This window comes from Crinia signifera, chromosome 6, assembly GCF_055691185.1.
Source record: "Crinia signifera chromosome 6, ASM5569118v1, whole genome shotgun sequence".
NCBI lineage: Eukaryota > Metazoa > Chordata > Amphibia > Anura > Myobatrachidae > Crinia > Crinia signifera.
Window position 1 is genome coordinate 272,200,541 of NC_139222.1, and position 20,609 is coordinate 272,221,149.

The 20,609-nt window shown below is 44.7% G+C and overlaps 1 protein-coding gene across 3 annotated transcripts in view; it reads left to right on the plus strand.

Moving 5' to 3' along the window:
- The window catches only part of SLIT1 (slit guidance ligand 1), a 305,558-nt gene that overhangs the window by 80,298 nt on the left and 204,651 nt on the right, over positions 1-20,609 (plus strand). For all 3 annotated transcript variants that reach the window (XM_083149614.1, XM_083149615.1, XM_083149613.1), the window contains one exon: positions 18,326-18,397. In XM_083149614.1, the coding sequence (XP_083005740.1) occupies positions 18,326-18,397 (72 nt within the window). The remainder of the gene's footprint in view (positions 1-18,325; positions 18,398-20,609) is intronic.

A 20,609-nucleotide genomic window follows, 5' to 3' on the forward strand; every position in this document is an offset into this window, starting at 1 on the left:
TTTTTTCACAATGCTGACAATTCACAAACAAGTGACGTAAGGGAGCGGCAGGGAAAGATAACCAGAAACATACTGTAGTGATGATCTGATGCACGCAATGTGGACCCAAGAAAGAGCATTTTTAAATATTGTTTAGAATGGACAAGTAGGGCACCAAGAGTGCATGAAAATGACATAAGCTCACCGACCAGTGCTTCACACATCATTTCACAGGGCAACATGGGGTTAAGATTTTTAAGTTAGTAGGACCGCCCCCTGATAGAAGTTGGATGCCATTGGCGCAGATTAGTAAGGGGTGTATGCTGGCATGTAGGGTGACCAATCCTGGAATCGGGATCGGTGGGATCCTGGGATTTGACCCAAAACTGTTGGGATTTCGGGATTAGACTGCGCATCTAATGCTGTGCAGCGTCTGAGCACTCGCTCAGACGCTGCTCGGCTGCTTCCGATACCCAGGCAGCGTGACGTCAGGTCACGCTGCACAGGGCGTCACTGCCGTCTGCCCTGGTAAGTAAATGTGTGGCGTGGCCGCTTTAGGGGGGGTGGGGGTGTTTTTTTTTAAATTAGGGATGCCAATCCTGGGAATCCTGGTATTGAGCATTTTTCAATCCCAAATCCTAGGATTAAAAAAATATCCCAAAATGAGCATTCCTACTGGCAGGCTTAAGGAGAGACCTAACCGGGTATTTTATCTCTTTCCTGCCTGTCGTTTCCCACCGCCCACCCTATTTATTAATTGCTAATGTTTTTATTTATTGGGTTTTCTTTTTAGTTGTTTTTTGTCAGCTTTTCTTGTTTCAGAACGGGTTTTTTGTTGTCGGTATGATAAATTGTTTTTTTCCCTGAGAGGCAGCTCTGTTGGAGAAAGCGGAGAGGCGTGGCAACTGTTTTTCATTTGGGGGCATCACCGTTCCAGACGGGCCCTCACGCCATAGGGCAGTTGCCTCCCCCCCCCTTTCCCCCCCAGATTCAGTTGTAGTACCTGTAAGGGTGAGGTAATGAGCCGTAACTTGCGAGTCGAATTATGGTCAAAGAGAAGCAGCAGCAGCAGGTCCATCCTTGGCCATCAGCAAAAATGGCCCTTATTTTTATTTTTGAGTGATTTTTATTTTGTTTTTTTATTTTATGATAATGTTTTCATAACTGTTGTTCTCCCCACTACCATAGATAGAGGAGTGATACTACATCTCTCTCTCACACATGCACAAACACAGAAGGTAGCAGACTAGCTTTCAAAGCTTTTGCTTCTATCGGGCTTACTAGCAATTGATAACATAGTAACATAGTAATTAAGGGTATGGTATAATACCCCGACAGCCGGGATTCCGACAGTCAGTACTCCGACGTCGGAATCCCGACTGCACAGCGTGGGGAGCGCAATGAAGCCCATTGCGGACTCGCTGCGCTCGCCACGCTGCGAGCGCCACCTATTTTATTCTCCCTCTATGGGGGTCGTGGACCCCCACGAGGGAGCAGTCGGGATTCCGACGTCGGAGTACTGACTGTCGGAATCCCGACTGTCGGGAAGCCGTCCGGCACCCAGTAATTAAGGCTGAATAAAGACGTTAGTGCATTGAGTTCAACCTATCTAACTTGTAACTACTGACTTGAATAAGTCATATCTATAGGATTCCCCTAGTGGCCAAAAATGCATCCAGTTTTTTTTAAATTCATTAACAGTAGTTACTGTAACCCCCACCACAACTACACCACCACCACTGGCAATGAGTTCCAGAATGTTACTGCTCTAATGGTGAAGAATCCTGTATATGAACATACTAATCATATCACCTCTCACCCTCCGTTTCTCCAGTGAAAACATATTCAGCCTGGTTAACCTATCTTTGTATTCTAGTGATTTGAGACCTGTTACTAGCTTAGTCGCCCTTCTCTGTACCTGTTCAAATTCATTTCGGTCCTTTTTAAGGTGCGGTGCCCAGAACTGAACACCGTATTCCAAGTGTGGTCTCACCAATGCCTTGTAAAGAGGCACTATCACATAACTACCACAGGGCGTGTGGGGGAGAGTTTGCAGGCTATTTCCAGACTATGGGGGGTATTCAATCTCCCGCAGCTATTCCCAATGGGTTCCTATTCAATACTGTCTTCCCGACAGCATTGAACATGGATCTCGGCAGAACATGCCCGACTTTACAAGCAGTCGGGCACGTTATGCCGAGAATGGACGGGAATTGTCGAGCTCCCGGCCGCAGCTCGGCGATTTCTGGCCGCTTCTCGCGGCCACGCCCCCTTCTCATCGCTCGGCAGGTGGGGCATTGAATCCCGCCTGCCACATCAGTGTCGAGCCGGCCGAGAACGAGACAGGGTCCTGACCATGCATTGAATACCCCCTATAGCTATAAAACTTCACATGCCCATAAGGTAAAATCCACCCCGGTCATTAGAATCTCTGGTTTTACAAAATGTAGGTTCATTGCCTAAATAGCCATCTGTGAGAAGTGCAATCACCTGTCCAACTTACCTGCATTATCATATTTTGAAGAATTGGGCAGTCCCCTTGTGGAATTGGGACAATGTGACAAATGACACGGGGTTGCTACATTAAGCATGGAAATACATATTGCAACATCATAGATTGTATGGCAATATGATATATTGTTACATTGCAAATCCCCAAGATATTAGGTTAAACTTTTCTTCTATGTGTCTCAAGCTGCTGTGCCTCCCCTGTTTGAATTTTGAACTGTGCTGCAGCCGCACCTCCGGAGCCTCCACTGATCGCTCATTGTCTCTTTGTTCAATTTGTATTTGGACAGTTGCACATGACCACTTACTGTGTTTGTGCGTCGTAGATAATATCAGGAGGCAATTCATGTCTCCGCTCTATGCTGCTACGATATATTACTGCCTGATGTTCTTGTTCACCTCTGTGGGGTGCAAAGAAAAATCATCTATGTTACTGGCCGCTTGGGAGATACTTAGAGGCCATCACTGACATCTTATTGGCCATTTAGGTCGTTAAATGATGAAAGGTTCCTGTTATTAAAAGCTAAGTATACCACTTCCTCTACCCATAAGTCACAAGCAAGGGTCATATGTCTATACCAGGGACTTTCTCATTGTTTGATTCTGCTTTGGGGACAGATTCTCTAAGCTTCAAAAATGATAAAATGGAGAGTGATAAACAGCCAGCCATTCAGCTCCTGCCTGACATGTCACAGACTGTGTTTGAAAAATGTCAGGTAGGAACCGATTGGCTGGCTGTTTATCACTCTCTATTGTATCACTTTTGAAGCTTAGAGAATCTGGCCCTTGGTCTCTTTTGCAAGATATAGACTGGTCTAGTATATATTCATGCAGGCAGGGTTGCCTACCCTCCCGGTATGGCCGGGAGAGTCCTAGAAATCGGGTCCCGCTCCCCAGAAAGGAAGCCAAGTCTCCCGGAATGCTGGCAGTCTCCAGCTAAACCCCCTTGGCAGGGGGTCCGTAGGACCAAGTGACGTGAATCGTGTAACTGAAGCCCCGCCCACCACCGGGCAATGCCGGCATTGCACAGAGAAGGCATTCATACGACATTTTCCCTGAGGAAGACATTTACCATGAGGAAGACATCTGTTGTGAATCAAGGTTAAATGTCTAAACTCTCTTTTTGTGAAAAAGCCTTTTTTCAATTAACCTTTGTCATCCAATCAACCTGCCTAATCCTCCTCTTGGGGCTTTATGTAGCACTACATTTATTGCACTTTATTCATGAGTTGAGAAACTTTTTGCTATGCCCTCCATCTCCTTCTACTTGGCTGCTTTAGTTATTATTAGCATGAAATGACAAACTTACAACTTGGGGGCAGGTTCAGATAGCTGCGGAATGTACCTCTGGGAATACCACCTGGAGCTATTCATATACTGCCCAATTTCCACTCACAGTAAACCTCATGGCTAACATAGGTTACCCCATAGCTCATGGGTTAAGTGCCTGGAGTTACCCCATGCAGAAAGCCCCTGAGGGTTCACTCAATGCATATTCTTCCCTGCAGCCTCAGGATCACTGCTAAGTGCACCCTCTCTGGGACTTACAGTGCAGGGTAGCGTCAGTAATTGAATAGCTCCAGGCAGAGCTTTAAGTGTGCACTAAGTCCTGCGGCTAATTAAATCTGCTCCCAGGTGATTCATTAACTCAATTGTCTATTATAGTTACGCTGCTCAAAACAAATCCTATATGATAAAAAGCTTATGATGCTCCTCACCTCTATGGGAGATTTAAAATGTTTTGCCTGCTGGTGCCCAGTAGATGGTGCCAGCCCCTGCAATTCAAGGATTGCCCTGTTCATCTGCACACAGCCGCCAGCACATTACTGTTATGTTTCGTCATTTTTGGTGGGCTGGGAACTAGGGATTGGCCATCGTTGCCTTTGCCATCGATGGCAAAAGTGCAACTGGCCATCGATAGTGTATAACTGCAATGGACGACCATCAATGTTTTGACATATCAATGGTCATCCATTTTCGTTTATTGATTAGCCTGTGGACCAATCAAAATATGGGGGTGGGGCTTCACTGGTGTCGTTGGCGGAGCTACGCTCCATGTTCCAGCCCCTTGTTGAAAAAGAAAAGAAAACTAAACTATTGGTTGAAGCTTGACATCGATGGTGGGAAACCATCTGTTCTCCCCCATCGATGTCTAAACTATTCGACATCAGCCATAAACCATCAATGATCTAAACTATTCGACATCAGCCATAAACCATCAATGGTTTTTAATCATCGATGGTTGATGGCCATTCCTACTTGGAACTAGTAAAATATATAATGTTACGATAATACATACACAAATCTTAAACATAGCAGATCTGTGAATTCCTTCATGCAACTAGAGGTCAGGAAGGGATTTGTTCCAATATTGAAGCAGTTTTGCTGATATTTTCAACGTCTTCAAGATTCTCTTTAGAATGCTGAGAATATGGAGGTAGAATATTCCTCAGCTTCTAGTACACAGGTCTCTCCTTTAGTTCTCCTGCAGGAACATTAATGACGTTCTATTTTATAAAGCAATTATCCTGGTGGCAGAGCACTAAACACTGATATTAAGAACACCCCTGACCCTTCCCAGCAACACAGATAAGGCATTTAATGTTGCAATGGTGGCCACAGACTGATTTATAATAACTCTTGTCACAGGGTCTCATTTCTCTGTTTACATTGATCCTCCAAAGGGCAAAGTTTGCGTAAATGCAATTTGTTCTATTATTATTATTAGTTTTAGTGTTCACTCTAGGATTTTTTTTAGGGCAGGGTGCTCCCCACCGGACAGGGCGCTTTCTTCAATCAAAATGGCACATTTTATATTAGAAATTTTCATTAGAAACAAAACAAAAACATATATATAACACTGCACTAGGATTACACCCATTAAACATTGTCATACTCTGCTATGCCCGTTATTCTGTCGTAATGACCATTACACATTATGGCACACACCGTAATACCCATTACACATTATGGCGCACACTATAATGCCTCTTACACATTATACCACACACACCGTAATACCCATTACACATGATGGCACACACCAAAAGTTCTCAGCGGCATTTACGTGCGGTGGGGGGCAGCGTAAGGGCCAGCAGATGAGCGGCCGGGCCAGAGATGATGCAGGAGCGCGCATCAGCACTCACCGCTCATCGCTGCCCCGTAAACACTGGACAGCTTTCGAGCTGAAAGCCGCTCAAACGAGTAAACTGAGTGGCTTTCAGTTCAAAGTCACCCAGTGTGTACGGGGCTTTACTGGCTGTGTTGCTATTGAAGAAAAAGGAAAAAGATTCCCAATTCGAGGCACTCATTCAACTGATATCAAGTGTATTGATTCCCGTTGAGAGTATCTACCGACAAGTTCAATGTTAATATATACCTTTTATTTATATTGATTAAAAATAGCTGCAAGCCAGCGAAATATAGACAAACACGTGTAAGTGCAAATTCATAGAAATAAAGTGATTAAACATTGCTGTGTTGCTATGAAATATTTTGGAGAGGATGTAGCTAAAATGCAGATGTGGGAATCTGTCCGTTGCCCCCAGGAAAGTACTAGTGGACGCTATCCAATTTGTTTTTGTAATTGCAAGATTTCCATGCAGTCTCTTCTTTTACTTTTAATTGAAGCAATAATGCTGGCAAGCAAAGTGTTCTCGCCCTTCTGTGGTTAATGGCATGTTCCTATTTGCAGATCATCGGCTGTGACAAATTGAGCTCTCAGGCTATAAGTAGTGGCAAATTACAGTACGTAAAAGAGCGGACAAGAATAATGGCGTCTGCATTGTTTAAGTGGCATCTGTGCCCAAATTGGAGATATGTAACTGGCAGCTGGAGTAGAGGAAGGTGACTGATACAGTGACAGAAGAAGGGAACAATTGGTTGGCCTGAGGTGTGAGTGGGAAGGGCCTGGTTCATGTTTGAAAATAAAGCAAAAAAAATAGCAACTGGGTAAAACTATGCTGCACTGCAGGTGGGGCAGATGTAACCTGTGCCGTCAGATTTAGAGTTAGGTGGCGTCTGTTCAAAATGAAATCTGTCTACCCTCCTGGAAGCTTCAGGAGGCTCACGACTTTTGGGCTAGCGCCTCCCCCCCCCCCCATTCCCCCCCCCCCCCCCGAAAATATATAAATACATTTGCTCCCCTTGCATGGCAACATGGTTTGTTCCAGACACAGTATTTATTTATTTTTTGCAGGCTCCTCTAGCAGTAGTATAAAAGATAAACCAAAATATAAAATTACGAAAGGTATTGAACTCCTTTATCGGTCACATTGCCTTCGTACTAAAAGAAAATATTTTTCATTGTTGCTGCAGTACTTCAGTTTTTACACCAGATGGTTATGGTCGGTCTGATGTTGCCACAAATGGCCACAAAGTTTGAATTTTGACAGATTTACATCAAGATTACATTAAAAAATTCTGACGTAGTTGTAGCCATTTGGCAGCAATATTGATAAAGGGTTAACAAAAAAGTCAAAACAAAAGATTTATTTTTTTATATTAATCCAAACTGACATATTTTGAGTATTTGTTGTCATATACCATAAGTCTTTATACACTTATATTAATTTCATTGTGATGCAAAAAAAGGTTGAAACATTCTAATTCAGTCTTCCTCTGGATTTCTGTCCATTCTCTGTAGTGTCAGCACCACTGTACTAACCTCAAATTGCATACAATGACATGATAAAACAGAAGTTATAGATGGCTCTACTTAAATGCCCTTAAAATCTGAAGCCAGGCACACACTTGGGATGGCATATCGGCCAGATTGTTCAGTGTGTATACCCACTCACTACTAGTTCTTCTAGATCTCTCTGCTGCTTTTGACACTGTTGATCACACACTTCTCATACAAACACTACAATCCCTAGGTCTTAAATACATAGTTCTTTCTTGGTTCTCATCCTACCTATCTAACCGCTCTTTCAGTGTTTGCTTCTCTGATTCTACCTCTTCTTCACTACCTTTGTCAGTTGGAGTACCACAAGGCTCAGTCTTAGGTCCTCTGCCTTTCTCAATCTATACCTCCTTGTTTGGCAAACTAGTCAGCTCCTTTGGATTTCAGTATCATCTGTACGCTGATGATACTCAAATCTATCTATCCTCCCCGGACCTGTCCCCATCTGTATTGGGCCGTGTCTCTCAATGCTTTTCTGCTATTTCATCCTGGATGTCATCTCGCCACCTCAAATAAATATTTCTAAAACATAATTAATTATATTTACACCAATATAGTAGTTAGTAACCAGATATCTCTATTGCTGTTGAGATTATGACAATCACTCCTACCACTCAAGCTCACTGCCTAGGTGTCATTCTTGACTTTGAACTTTCCTTTGTTCCCCACATTCAATCTGTCTCGAAATCATGCCACATATTCAAAATTCGCCCTTACCTAACACAAGACACTGCAAAAACTCTAATCCATGCTGTCATCATCTCACGCATTGGGATGTGCACCGGGCACTTTGGGTCTTTACCTCGGGCAGTGTTTTGGATCTGGATATCTTCCAAAACACTACCATTTTCGTGTTTTGTGTTAGAAAAAGCATAAAAACTGCAGAATTTGGGTTGTTTTCTTTTTTGCTCCTACACTATTATTAACATCAATATCATTCATTTCCACTCATTTCCAGTCTATTCTGAACACCTCACAATATTGTTTTTAGGGCAAAAGGTTGCACCGAGGTAGCTGGATAACTATGCTAAGCCGCACAAGGGGGCGGCACAAACACGTGGCTCATCTAGGAGTGGCACTGCAGCAGCAGACAGGATGGCAGTTTGAAAAACTAGGCCCCAAAAAGCACATAATGGCATAAAAAGAGGTGCAAGATGGAATTGTCCTTGGGCCCTCCCACCCACCCTCATGTTGCATAAATAGGACATGCACACTTTAACAAACCAGCGACAGGGTCTGCCACACGACTGTGGCTGAAATTATTGGTTTGTTTGGGCCCCACAAAAAAAAAAAGCTAGTGACCTCTCCTTGCACAAACTGGCTTTATAGAGGCAAGATGTCCTCCTCATCCTCCTCCTCTTATTCCTCATCACACCATCAGCAGCATCCTCCTCCTCATCAACTTCCTCCTCAGCGCCAGCTACATCAATTTCCTCCTCCTGGTGTACAACATTGACAACTTCAAAATCAGGAACTGGGCTGTGGGTGATCCTTCCAGCATATGCAGAGGGCGTACTGCAAATGGTGGAAGGAGCCCTCTCTTCCCGTACAGTGATGGGAAGGTCAGGCTTCGCAACTACCAACACCCTTGGACTCTCCTTGGGTATTTGTGATACCGCGCCTTGAGAAGGCTGCGTTGTTTGCTATCTTTTTGTTGACCGCTTAACTCTCTTTACATTTCTAGGGGGGGGGGGGGGGGAGAGGAGGAGGTCTGTGATCGCTGTGTGAAGCTGGACCACTAGCCGAGAACATAGGCCAGGACCTTAGCCGTTCCTTGCCACTCTGTGTGGTAAATGGCATATTGGCAAGTTTACTGTACATTTCTCCTTCAATGATTTACATTTTTCTTTACGTACTCAACTTTGCCTTTTTGGATTTCACACGCCCTCGATGATGACATTGGGCATCGGCATTGGCAGAAGACGTTGATGGCATTTCATCATCATGTTCTATGTCTTGACTAGTGGCAGCAGCTTCAGCACTTGGAGGAAGTGGTTCTTGTACTATTGGAGCCTCCATATTTTGGTTCTCCATTATCTTTCTGGAGTACAGCCACTCAGCAGCAGAGACACAGAAACATTTTTAAAGGATTATTATTTAAGTCAGTAACCCTTATTGTAAAAAAAAAAAAAAAGAATGATTTATTTTGCAGCACCGATGTGCGGTGTGCACACAGGTGAGGGGAGACTTGTACTACCCTGGCCTGTACCAGCTTAGTCACACAGCAGCAGACACAGAAAAATTGTTATTATTATTAAGGAATTTAAGTCTGTAACCCTTATTGTCCAAAAACATTTTGCAGCACCGATTATTTTGCAGCACTGGTGGGCACACAGGTGAGGTGAGACCTGTAGTACCCTCTCCCAGCTAACAGTCACACAGCAGCAGACACAGAAAAATTATCAATATCAATCTATATGAGGCACAGACTACAGGGATAAATATATAATATACAGCACAGATGCTGTCAGTGTACCACTACACTACACTACACTAACACAGTCAGACTCAGCAGGTTGTCACTATCAGCAGTGTAGAACTACTACACCACGCAGGTTGCACAGCGGGACGGGAGAGTGAGCACGCAGACGGGCACACTGTTCAATCTCCTAGACTGGAGTGAACATGGCGCCCGCCCGGCCGTCCTTATATACATATAGTGACGTTGTCCGGATCTCGCAAGATCTGACAGCGGGATCTAGCGGGGCGCCGGAAAGGCATGCTCCAAGTTTAGGTGTGAAAACCCGAACAGGCTCGTGAACGCGTTCGGATAGGGGGTGTTCGGGGGTGTCCGGATTTCCGGAATCCGGACGCACTCATCTCTAATTATTGCAATAGTCTCCTTTTTGGCCTTCCCCAATACAGACTCTAATCACTACAGTCCATCATTAATGCAGCTACGAGGCTAATCTTCCTCACCAGACGTTTATCGTCTGCAAAGCTTCTCTGTCAGTCACTTCTTACACACAAAGCCATAAACCAAACTACACCAACATACATCTCTTCTCTTATCTCAAAATATCATCCAACCCGACTTCTTCGCTCCTCACAAGATCTACGTCTCTCATCAACACTCATTACTCTCTCCCATTCCTGAATGCAAGACTTTCTTGGGGCTGCACCCACTCTGTGGTATGCTCTCCCAAGCACAATAAGACTATCCTCCAAATCTACAAGCGTTCCCTGAAAACTCACCTCTTCCGGCAGCTTACAAAATTCCAGAACCAGCCAGTTAGCGTTCATATACTGTTCCTATCTAATCACATCCCCACTTTACAGTCCACACATATCCACTCTCTTCTTTTTCACATTTTCCATCCTCCTGACCCCTGGCCAAACTGCTGGGTCACTGTGTCATACAGTCCACCAAGAACCGTTGCATTCTGGTGGAACTAATGCCTATTTCTCTATAGATTGTAAGCTTGCGAGCAGGGCCCTCCTACCTATGACTGTTTATATATACCCAGCTTGTTGTATCACTGTCTCCTATTGTAAAGCACAACAGAATATGCTGTGCTATATAAGAAACTGTTAATAAATAAATAAATATGAATGACTCCTCCACCCTTAGCAATGTCTTCTGGTTGGCCCTGCTGCAAGTTCAATCAGAACACATCGCTAGCATGCCATCCACCATCGCTCTGTCACCCCTACCACCATGACCACCACCAATGCATCGGAAACTGTGTATGCAGATGCTGATGCAGGAATCCATCACCTGTGATATCAGCCTGGTACACATTGCTCTAGTGTGTACCTGAAGTGTGGTAAACACTGTTATTCGATTCAGCAACAAATAGCCCTTTTCGGTGTCCTAGATTTTGGAGTGTTTCTGTGGGAATTAGTGCTCATTCTTTCTGTAGAGCATTTATGAGGTCAGATAATGATGTTGGACTAGAGGGCCTGGCTCGCAACCTCCATTCCTGTTCTTAACAAAGCTCAGAACTCTTCAGCTATGGAATCGACAGAGCGTTGGTGACTTTTACACACCATGTGTTTTAGCCGTCCTTGACCTCACGCTATGATTTTACATGGTCTTCATCTTCGTGGCTGAGTTGCTGCGGTTCCTAAATGCTTCCACTTTCTAACAATGGCCCTTATTCTGGTTCACTCGCAAAGGCAAATTCCTTCTCAAATGGACAAAACCATGTGCACTGCAGGTGGGGCAGATATAACTTGTGCAGAGAGATTTAGATTTGTGTGAGTTATTTTGTTTCTGTGCAGGGTAAATACTGGCTGCTTTATTTTTACACTGCAATATAGATCTCACTTTGAAGTAAAACTCCACCCAAATCTAATTCTCTCTGCACAAGTTACATCTGCCCACCTGCAGTGCACATGGTTGTCCATTTGAGAAGGAATTTGCCTATGCGAGTGAACCAGAATAAGGGCCAATATCGCTAACAACTGATAGAATGGGATTACATATCACAAGGCATCTTATTGCAAAGGTGGCATCCTATCACAGTACCACGCAAAGGTGGCATCCTATCACAGTACCACGCAAGGGTGGCATCCTATCACAGTACCACGCAAAGGTGGCATCCTATCACAGTACCAGGCAACGGCGGCATCCTCTCACAGTACCACCAAGGCGGCATCTTATCACAGTACCACGCAAAGGTGGCATCCTATCACAGTACCACGCAAAGGTGGCATCCTATCACAGTACCACCAAGGCGGCATCTTATCACAGTACCACGCAAAGGTGGCATCCTATCACAGTACCACGCAAAGGTGGCATCTTATCACAGTACCACGCAAAGGTGGCATCCTATCACAGTACCACGCAAAGGTGGCATCCTATCACAGTACCACCAAGGCGGCATCTTATCACAGTACCACGCAAAGGTGGCATCCTATCACAGTACCACGCAAAGGTGGCATCCTATCACAGTACCATGTAAAGGTGGCATCCTATCACAGTACCACGCAAAGGTGGCATCCTATCACAGTACCAAGCAAAGGTGACATCCTATCACAGTACCACCAAGGCGGCATCCTATCACAGTACCACGCAAAGGTGGCACCCTATCACAGTACCACGCAAAGGTGACATCCTATCACAGTACCACACAAAGGTGACATCCTATCACAGTACCACACACAGGTGGCATCATATCACAGTACCACACAAGGTGGCATCCTATCACAGTACCACACACAGGTGGCATCTTATCACAGTACGATGCAAGGTGGCATCCTTTCACAGTACCACACAAAGATGGCATCCTATCACAGTACCACACAAGGTGGCATCCTATCACAGTACCACACAAGGTGGCATCCTATCACAGTACCACACAAAGATGGCATCCTATCACAGTACCACACAGAGGTGGCATCCTATCACAGTACCACACAGAGGTGACATCCTATCACAGTACCACACAAGGTGGCATCCTATCACAGTACCACACACAGGTGGCATCCTATCACAGTACCACACACAGGTGGCATCCTATCACAGTACCACACAAAGGTGACATCCTATCACAGTACCGAGCAAAGGTGGCATCCTATCACAGTACCATGCAAAGGTGGCATCCTATCACAGTGCCACACAAAGGTGGCATCCTATCACAGTACCACACAAAGGTGGCATCCTATCGCAGTACCACACAAAAGTGGCATTCTATCACAGTGCCTCACAAAGGTGGGATCCTATCACAGTACCACACAGTGGTGGCATCCTATCACAGTACCACACAAAGGTGGCATCCTGTCACTGAGCTTTTCAGATGACCCATTTTGCATCATTAATATTTTTAGTGGAGGCAGCATGGCCATGTGCTCAGTTTTATATACCTGTGGCAATTGGTCTGATAGAAACACCTGAATTCAATCATTGACAGGTATGGCCACATATTGTATATTCTTATCCTTTCTGCTGTATACGCAAATACATAGTGACACTGAGATTTTACTGGTGCACCTCCATAGCAGCATTGCATTAAAAGATTGTATTATTTTTACATGTATTGAGTGGTTTTGTTTAGTTTTGATCAGAATAGTCTGACTCCGCTTGTAACCCCCTCCATCCCTAGTCCTGTGTATACACAATGACACCGGAGTATTCACTATATAAAAGTGTCCTATTACCGTTCACTCAGTCTGCCTGTAGTATAACCGCATTACTGATCTACGTGCAGCTAAGGGTCTGGGATAAAGTGACTCGTATACTGTAAATTGGTAATATGGTTCAGATTATTTGTGATTCGCTGCATGCGGAAATGAAGGCTTCCTTCGCTAATTTATGTCTGAGACGCAGGAAAAACATTCCCGATACACCACGGGCTATGAAAGGTAGATTGGGCTTTATTTATAGATTGGATTTTGTTTTAGAAAAACATTGTATCCAGGAGGATCCCCGGCCGGCGGCAGCTAATGAGTTAAAGGTACATGATTGGGTTTTAAGTTTCCCTGTCCATCGGCCTAATTTAATTTATTGTGGCTGCTGCATAAGGAAAAGTGACCAATGAATATCCTGGACCTCAACCCTGGTCCGTTCTGATCTATATCACACAAGAGTCTACTACTGTAGCTGAGCTCTTAATGTGCCACCTTTGCCAACATGTGGTTGAGGCAGATGCTCTGTAACTGACACCATTCAAGAGGTTGCGGCTTGTAAATGTATCTGTCACTGATGTCGCTGAGGTACGAGTTTCTTTGTGCCTCAGTGATGTCACTGGTTCTTGGCAAACTGAAAGGTGTATTTAAAAGGTGCTTTATTGACCAGGCATCTGCTCATGCTCAAACGTGCCTAGCGAGGGGCCACTGGTGGTAGAACCCTAAAACTGGGGGATCCATTTATTTCACAGTGGGGCTCGATGCCATAGGTGTCATGACAGAAAGGGGCGAGCGGGTGACTTATGATTTGAGTGGCCCCCGTCAATGTTTTGGGTCATAAGTTTACCATGGGCAGCATCAAAAGGAATATAATATTCTTTCCTGATGCTCCACCTCCTCCCGCCTGCCCGCGTCCTGAGACCTACTTCCCCCTGCGTCCAGCGCCAGCCTGCCCGCGTCCTGAGACCTACTTCCCCCTGCATCCAGCACCAGTCTGCCCGCGTCCTGAGACCTACTTCCCCCTGCATCCAGCACCAGTCTGCCCGCGTCCTGAGACCTACTTCCCCCTGCATCCAGCACCAGCCTGTACAATGTGCGGCTAGTAACAGTGGGCAGGCCCCTCGTCTGGGACCATTTCTGCCCCTTCTCGTCTCCCGTTTCCTCTGCTCTTCCATCTCCGCTTCCCCTTCGTCCTTCCTTCCTATTTTGCCACACCAAACCTAAAAACTTTGTGTTCTCACCCCATGTATGTCTAGCCATAAAATGGCCATACACTGCTGCGTCTAGTCGCATCAGTGTATGGCCATCCGATGCCCCATTAGTAGTATCGCATGCGGATCTTTTGCATGTGATCTATCACATGCAACCCCGTTCCCCATGGCCCTGGAAAGGGTGCCAGACGTCTCACCAACAGTCGGGATTCCGACAGTCATTGCTCCGACGTCGGAATCCCGACTGCTCCCTCGTGGGGGTCCACGACCCCCACGAGGGAGAATAAAATAGGTGGCGAGTGCAGCTCGCCACCATGCCCGCAGCGTGGCAAGCGCAGCAAGCCCGCAAGCGGCTTCATTGCGCTCCCCCCCGCAGTGCAGTCGGGATTCCGACTGTCGGTGTGTTATACCACACCCCCTGGAAAGGGATCCGAGTCAGAAGTCTGACCTACAATTAGGTCCTACCTCTGGATCTGATTTCAATGTGCATGGGGCCGAGCATCGGATTGGATGTCAAACACATGAGATTTTTGCTGATTTCAACCGTTTTCTTAAATCGATCCATTGGAATTGTGTGAAATTGGCCCAAATCACATAAGTGTATTGGGACCTTTAGTTTGCTATTATTGTCTCTTGTCACTTTTGAATTTTTTTACTGTCTATGTTTAATTGCTTTATATTTATTTGTGATTTATTATGCTACCACGCAGACGTCTCAGAACTTTTATTTGCTGGGAATTCTAAGGAGGCAGATAGTGTCTTAGAGACTCGTAAGTCAGTGATCCCAGACGTGAGTCATGGGGTCAGTGCTCCCCACTGATGTGTACACACATGGCGTTCATCTATGTATCATATATTAGGATTGATAGGAAAATCTTATGATGAATGTGAGTTTAAGTACAGCAAATAGGTATGTGAAGAAGATACACAGATGTGTAAGTGTATAAATTGCATTGTGAATCCTACTTAATCTCCCATAATTAGAGAGAGAAAAAAATATCCTGCACTGGGTTGTCTACATCTGGATTATATACGCAGCTGCTGCAGAGGTGAAGGCTTACAAGTAATAGTACAAAACAAAGCTGCATGTTCACTGGGCTTATATAGAAAGAGAATCCATGCACTGTATATGGAGAGGAAATCCTTGTGCACTATACGCAAATTCCCTATACATATATACAGGTTAAGTGTGCCTTATCCAAAATGCTCAGGACCAGAAACATTTGGATAACGGATTATTCTGTGTTTCTGAATATTTTTATATTTCAATGAGGTATCTGGAGGACGGGACCCATGTGTGTGAACACAAAATGTAATTTACAGATGTCCCCAGTAGTGCCAGTTACAGATGTCCCGATGTCCCAATATCACCAGTTACATATCATGTCCCCATTAGTGCTACTTACAGATGTCCCCAGTAGTGCCAGTTACATATCATGTCCCCATTAGTACCAATCAAAGATGTCCCCAATAGTGCCAGTCACATATCATGTCCCCAGTAGTGCCAGTCACATATCATGTCCCCAGTAGTGCCAGTCACATATCATGTCCCCAGTAGTGCCAGTCACATATCATGTCCCCAGTAGTGCCAGTTACATATTGTGTCCCCAGTATTGCTAGTTACATATCATGTCCCCATTAGTGCCAGTTACAGATGTCCCAGTAGTGCCAGTTACAGATGTCCCCAGTAGTGCCAGTTAAATACAATGTCCCCAGTAGTACCAGTTACAGATGCCCCCAGTAGTGCCAGTTACATATCATGTTCCCAGTAAGGCCAGTTACATATCATGTCCCCAGTAGTGCCAGTTACTGTACATATCATGTCCCCAGCAGTGCCAGTTACAAATCATGTCCCAGTAGTACCAATCACAGATGTCCCCAGTAGTGCCAGTTACATATCATGTCCCCAGTAATGCCAGCCACATATCATGTCCCCAGTAGTGCCAGTCACATATTGTATCCCCAGTAGTGCCAGTTACATATCATGTCCCCAGTAATGCCAGCCACATATCGTGTCCCCAGTAGTGCCAGTTACATATTGTATCCCCAGTAGTGCCAGTTACATATCATGTCCCCAGTAGTGCTAGTTACAGATGTCCCCAGTAGTGCCAGTTACATATCATGTCCCCATTAGTACCAATCACAGATGTCCCCAGTAGTGCCAGTTACATATCATGTCCCCAGTAGTGCCAGTCACATATCATGTCCCCAGTAGTGCCAGTTACATATCATGTCCCCAGTAGTGCCAGTTACATATCATGTCCCCAGTAGTACCAATTACAGATATTCCCAGTAGTGCTAGTTACATATCATGTTCCCAGTAGTGCCAGTTACATATCATGTCCTCAGTAGTGCCAGTTACATATCATGTCCCCAGTAGTGCCAGTTGCATATCATGTCTTCAGTAGTGCCAGTTACATATCATGTCCCCAGTAGTGCTAGTTACAGATCATGTCCCCAGTAGTGCTAGTTACAGATGTCCCCAGTTGTGCCAGTTACATATCATGTCCCCAGTAGTGCTGTTACAGATGTCTCCAGTAGTGCCAGTTACATATCATCTCCCCAGTAGTGCCAGTTACATATCATGTCCCCAGTAGTGCTGTTACAGATGTCCCCAGTAGTGCCAGTTACAGATGTCCCCAGTAGTGCCAGTTACATATCATGTCCCCAGTAGTGCCAGTTGCATATCATGTTTTCAGTAGTGCCAGTTACATATCATGTCCCCAGTAGTGCCAGTTACATATCATGTCCCCATTAGTACCAATCACAGATTTCCCCAGTAGTGCCAGTCAAATATCATGTCCCCAGTAGTGCCAGTTACATATCATGTCCCCAGTAGTGCCAGTTACATATCATGTTCCCAGTAGTGCCAGTTACATATCATGTACTCAGTAATGCTGTTACAGATGTCCCCATTAGTGCCAGTTACATATCATCTCCCCAGTTGTGCCAGTTACATATCATGTCCCCAGTAGTGCTGTTACAGATGTCCCCAGTTGTACCAGTTACATATCATGTCCCCAGTAGTGCTGTTACAGATGTCCCCAGTAGTGCCAGTTACATATCATCTCCCCAGTAGTGCCAGTTAGATATCATGTCCCCAGTAGTGCTGTTACAGATGTCCCCAGTAGTGCCAGTTACAGATGTCCCCAGTAGTGCCAGTTACATATCATGTCCCCAGTAGTACCAGTTACAGATGTCCCCAGTAGTGCCAGTTGCATACCATGTCCTCAGTAGTGCCAGTTACAGATGTCCACAGTAGTGCCAGTTACGTATCATGTCCCCAAAAGTGCCAGTTACATATCATGTCCCCAGTAGTACCAATTACAGATATACCCAGTAGTGCTAGTTACATATCATGTACCCAGTAGTGCCAGTTACATATACTGTACTCAGTAGTGCCAGTTACATATCATGTCCCCAGTAGTGCCAGTTGCATATCATGTCTTCAGTAGTGCCAGTTACAGATCATGTCCCCAATAGTGCCAGTTACACATTTGTGCACCCAAAAAAGTACATTCTGGAAACTGGTTTTCCAAATAATTTGGGAAACAGATATCTGGATAAGGGGTGCTCAGCCTATATACTGTATGCCTAGTCAGATTAAAAAATTGGTTGGTGCTCCTGGTCCCCCAGATGAGTGTGAAAGTCTCAAAGCCATGCGCCACCCACCCAAATTCCCCACAGGATTGTGCCTTCACAACAACCATCCCAACACTCGATCTATCGGTTGTCATGGGCTTGGTTAAACTTGCACTTTAGTAAATATGTGCCTGTACAAATATATGGATGTTCAGAAACAGGTGTTTTCATTCGAAGTTGAGTGTGATAATGTTTGTGCTAAAATGTTTCCTGTATGTTTTTTCTCCTGCAGAGAACTGAATGGCAACAACATTACGCGGATCACCAAGAACGACTTGGCGGGACTCAAGCAGCTGAGAGTCTTGTAAGAATCTGCTCTTTTTCTTTGATGCAGAAATACAGTACAGTGCAAGGAAAGCCCCAGTTCTGGAAAGCTGCGGCTACGCAACAAAATCCAAACTGCAACACTCCGACCTCATGCCATTGTTTTGCACCCCCCCCCTCCCTCAGCATTATAATTTGTTGATAGTTTAATCTCCACCAAAAACACACTGACGTTTTAAGAAGTCAGTGATAATTACCACCTTCATGCAGCTTTTACTTTATCAAGTGTATTTCCAGGTATTTCATCAAAACATTTATTGCTACCGGGTGTTGTTTTATAGAGTGCACCGCATTGGCGTAAGATAGTAAGCAGGATGCCACGGCTGCGCAGAAAAGCAGGCGCATATACGTCCCTTTGTGTCATCTCTTCCTAATTCTTAAGATTTAGGGCCTAATTTAGGTTGGTTTGCAAAAAATAAAAAACCTCCTTTAATGGGCAAAACCATGTGCACTGAAGGTGGGGCAGATGTAACATGTGCAGAGAGAGTTAGATCTGGGTGGGGTATCAAACTGATATCTATATTGCTGTGTAAAAATAAAGCAGCCAGTATTAACTCTGCACGGGAACAAAATAACTCCCCCAAAAGTAACTCTCTCTGCACATGTTACATCTGCCCCACCTGCAGTGCGGAATGGTTTTGTCCATTAAGGAAGGAGTTTGCATTTGCAAACCAACCTGAATCACCCTTTTATTTTTAGTGTGTTTTGTCATAATGCACCAATTGCAGCAATACATGTACTGTATAAATTAAACTGGATCACATTTATTGAACTGACATGTATCTTTACAGGACATTATCAGAATTGGTACTTATGTATTTGCCGGACGCCCACTAAGCTATTTGCGATTCTGAGTAAGAAGATCGCATCGCATTTGATTTTTGCATGCTATGCATGCAATTGCACCGCTCATAAAATCGCATGCGATTTTATAGGGTGCGATGCCATATAATTTAGTATACACTTGTATGATATGCAATGAGATTTAGGTACCCGCCCACTATCCACGCCACCCCGAAGCGTGGCGAGCGCAGTGAAACGCGTCCTCCCGACCTCTTCATACCCCCACTATCCACGTCAGCGTGGAGTTGATTTTATATAGTGTGGCTAGCCCCGCAAGGGGACGCAGATTACGTTACATGTATTCCGCTGCGCTCGCCACACTATATAAACTCGACTTCACGCCGACGTGGATAGTGGGGGTATGAAAAGGTCGGGAGGACACGTTACGCCGCCCCTCGCGGGGCTCGCTCTGCTCGCCACGTTTCGGGGTGGGGGGTGCCTAAATCCCATTGTATGTCATCCAAGTGTATAGTACATTAAATGGCATCGCACCCTATAAATCACATACGATTTTAAGTGCGATGCGATCCGATGCAATGCGATCTTATCGCACTGCCAAAGGACAGAGAGCAGTGAATAAATGACATAGGAAAATCGCATAGCGTGCGATTGCATCGCATCGCGTGCGATTGCATCGCATGCAAAAAATCGCATGCGATGCAATTTCCCAATGGTGCCTTACGTATGCTAATTGGGCACCCTGCTAATACATAAGTACCTCAGATTTCATTGGAGCACCAAACTGTACCACTAAAGTTGTTACATACTTACGGCATGATTCTGACTCACAAACTGCACGGAAATGTCAGAGAAGTGACAAAATGTATCTACGTATACAAACTGAAGCTAAAATTTTGGCTTATAATGTACATAAAAACATCTAAGATGATAATGGCAGAAGCATCGCCCCCATTATAAATAATCAGACCTATTGTTAGGATTTGTTATTCTATTTGAAAGCTGAAAAGTTCATTATAACATAACAATAATAAATGCACGAGCCCTTGTATAGCTTTTATCTATAGGCTGGAAGAACCCGTCCTAAATTATTTGTACTTCCAGATTGTCTATTGTACTTTTTTGATGTATGAGACAATAGAATTCAAATAAACTAAATATGGTGTGATTGTCAGTTGATGAAACACCAGCCAACAGCCCGGGTATTCACAGTTTTCCGCGCCTTGCATGGCACGAAACATTCTGCTTCTCACTCATTTAGAATAATTTGCAGAAGAACATTTCAGCTATTGTTCATCCAGACCCCCCACCGTGGAACAGGAGAGTTTCCGAATTGTCATTTCATTACCCCCCTGTCTTTACTTTCAAATAATAATATTATTCTGCCTCAC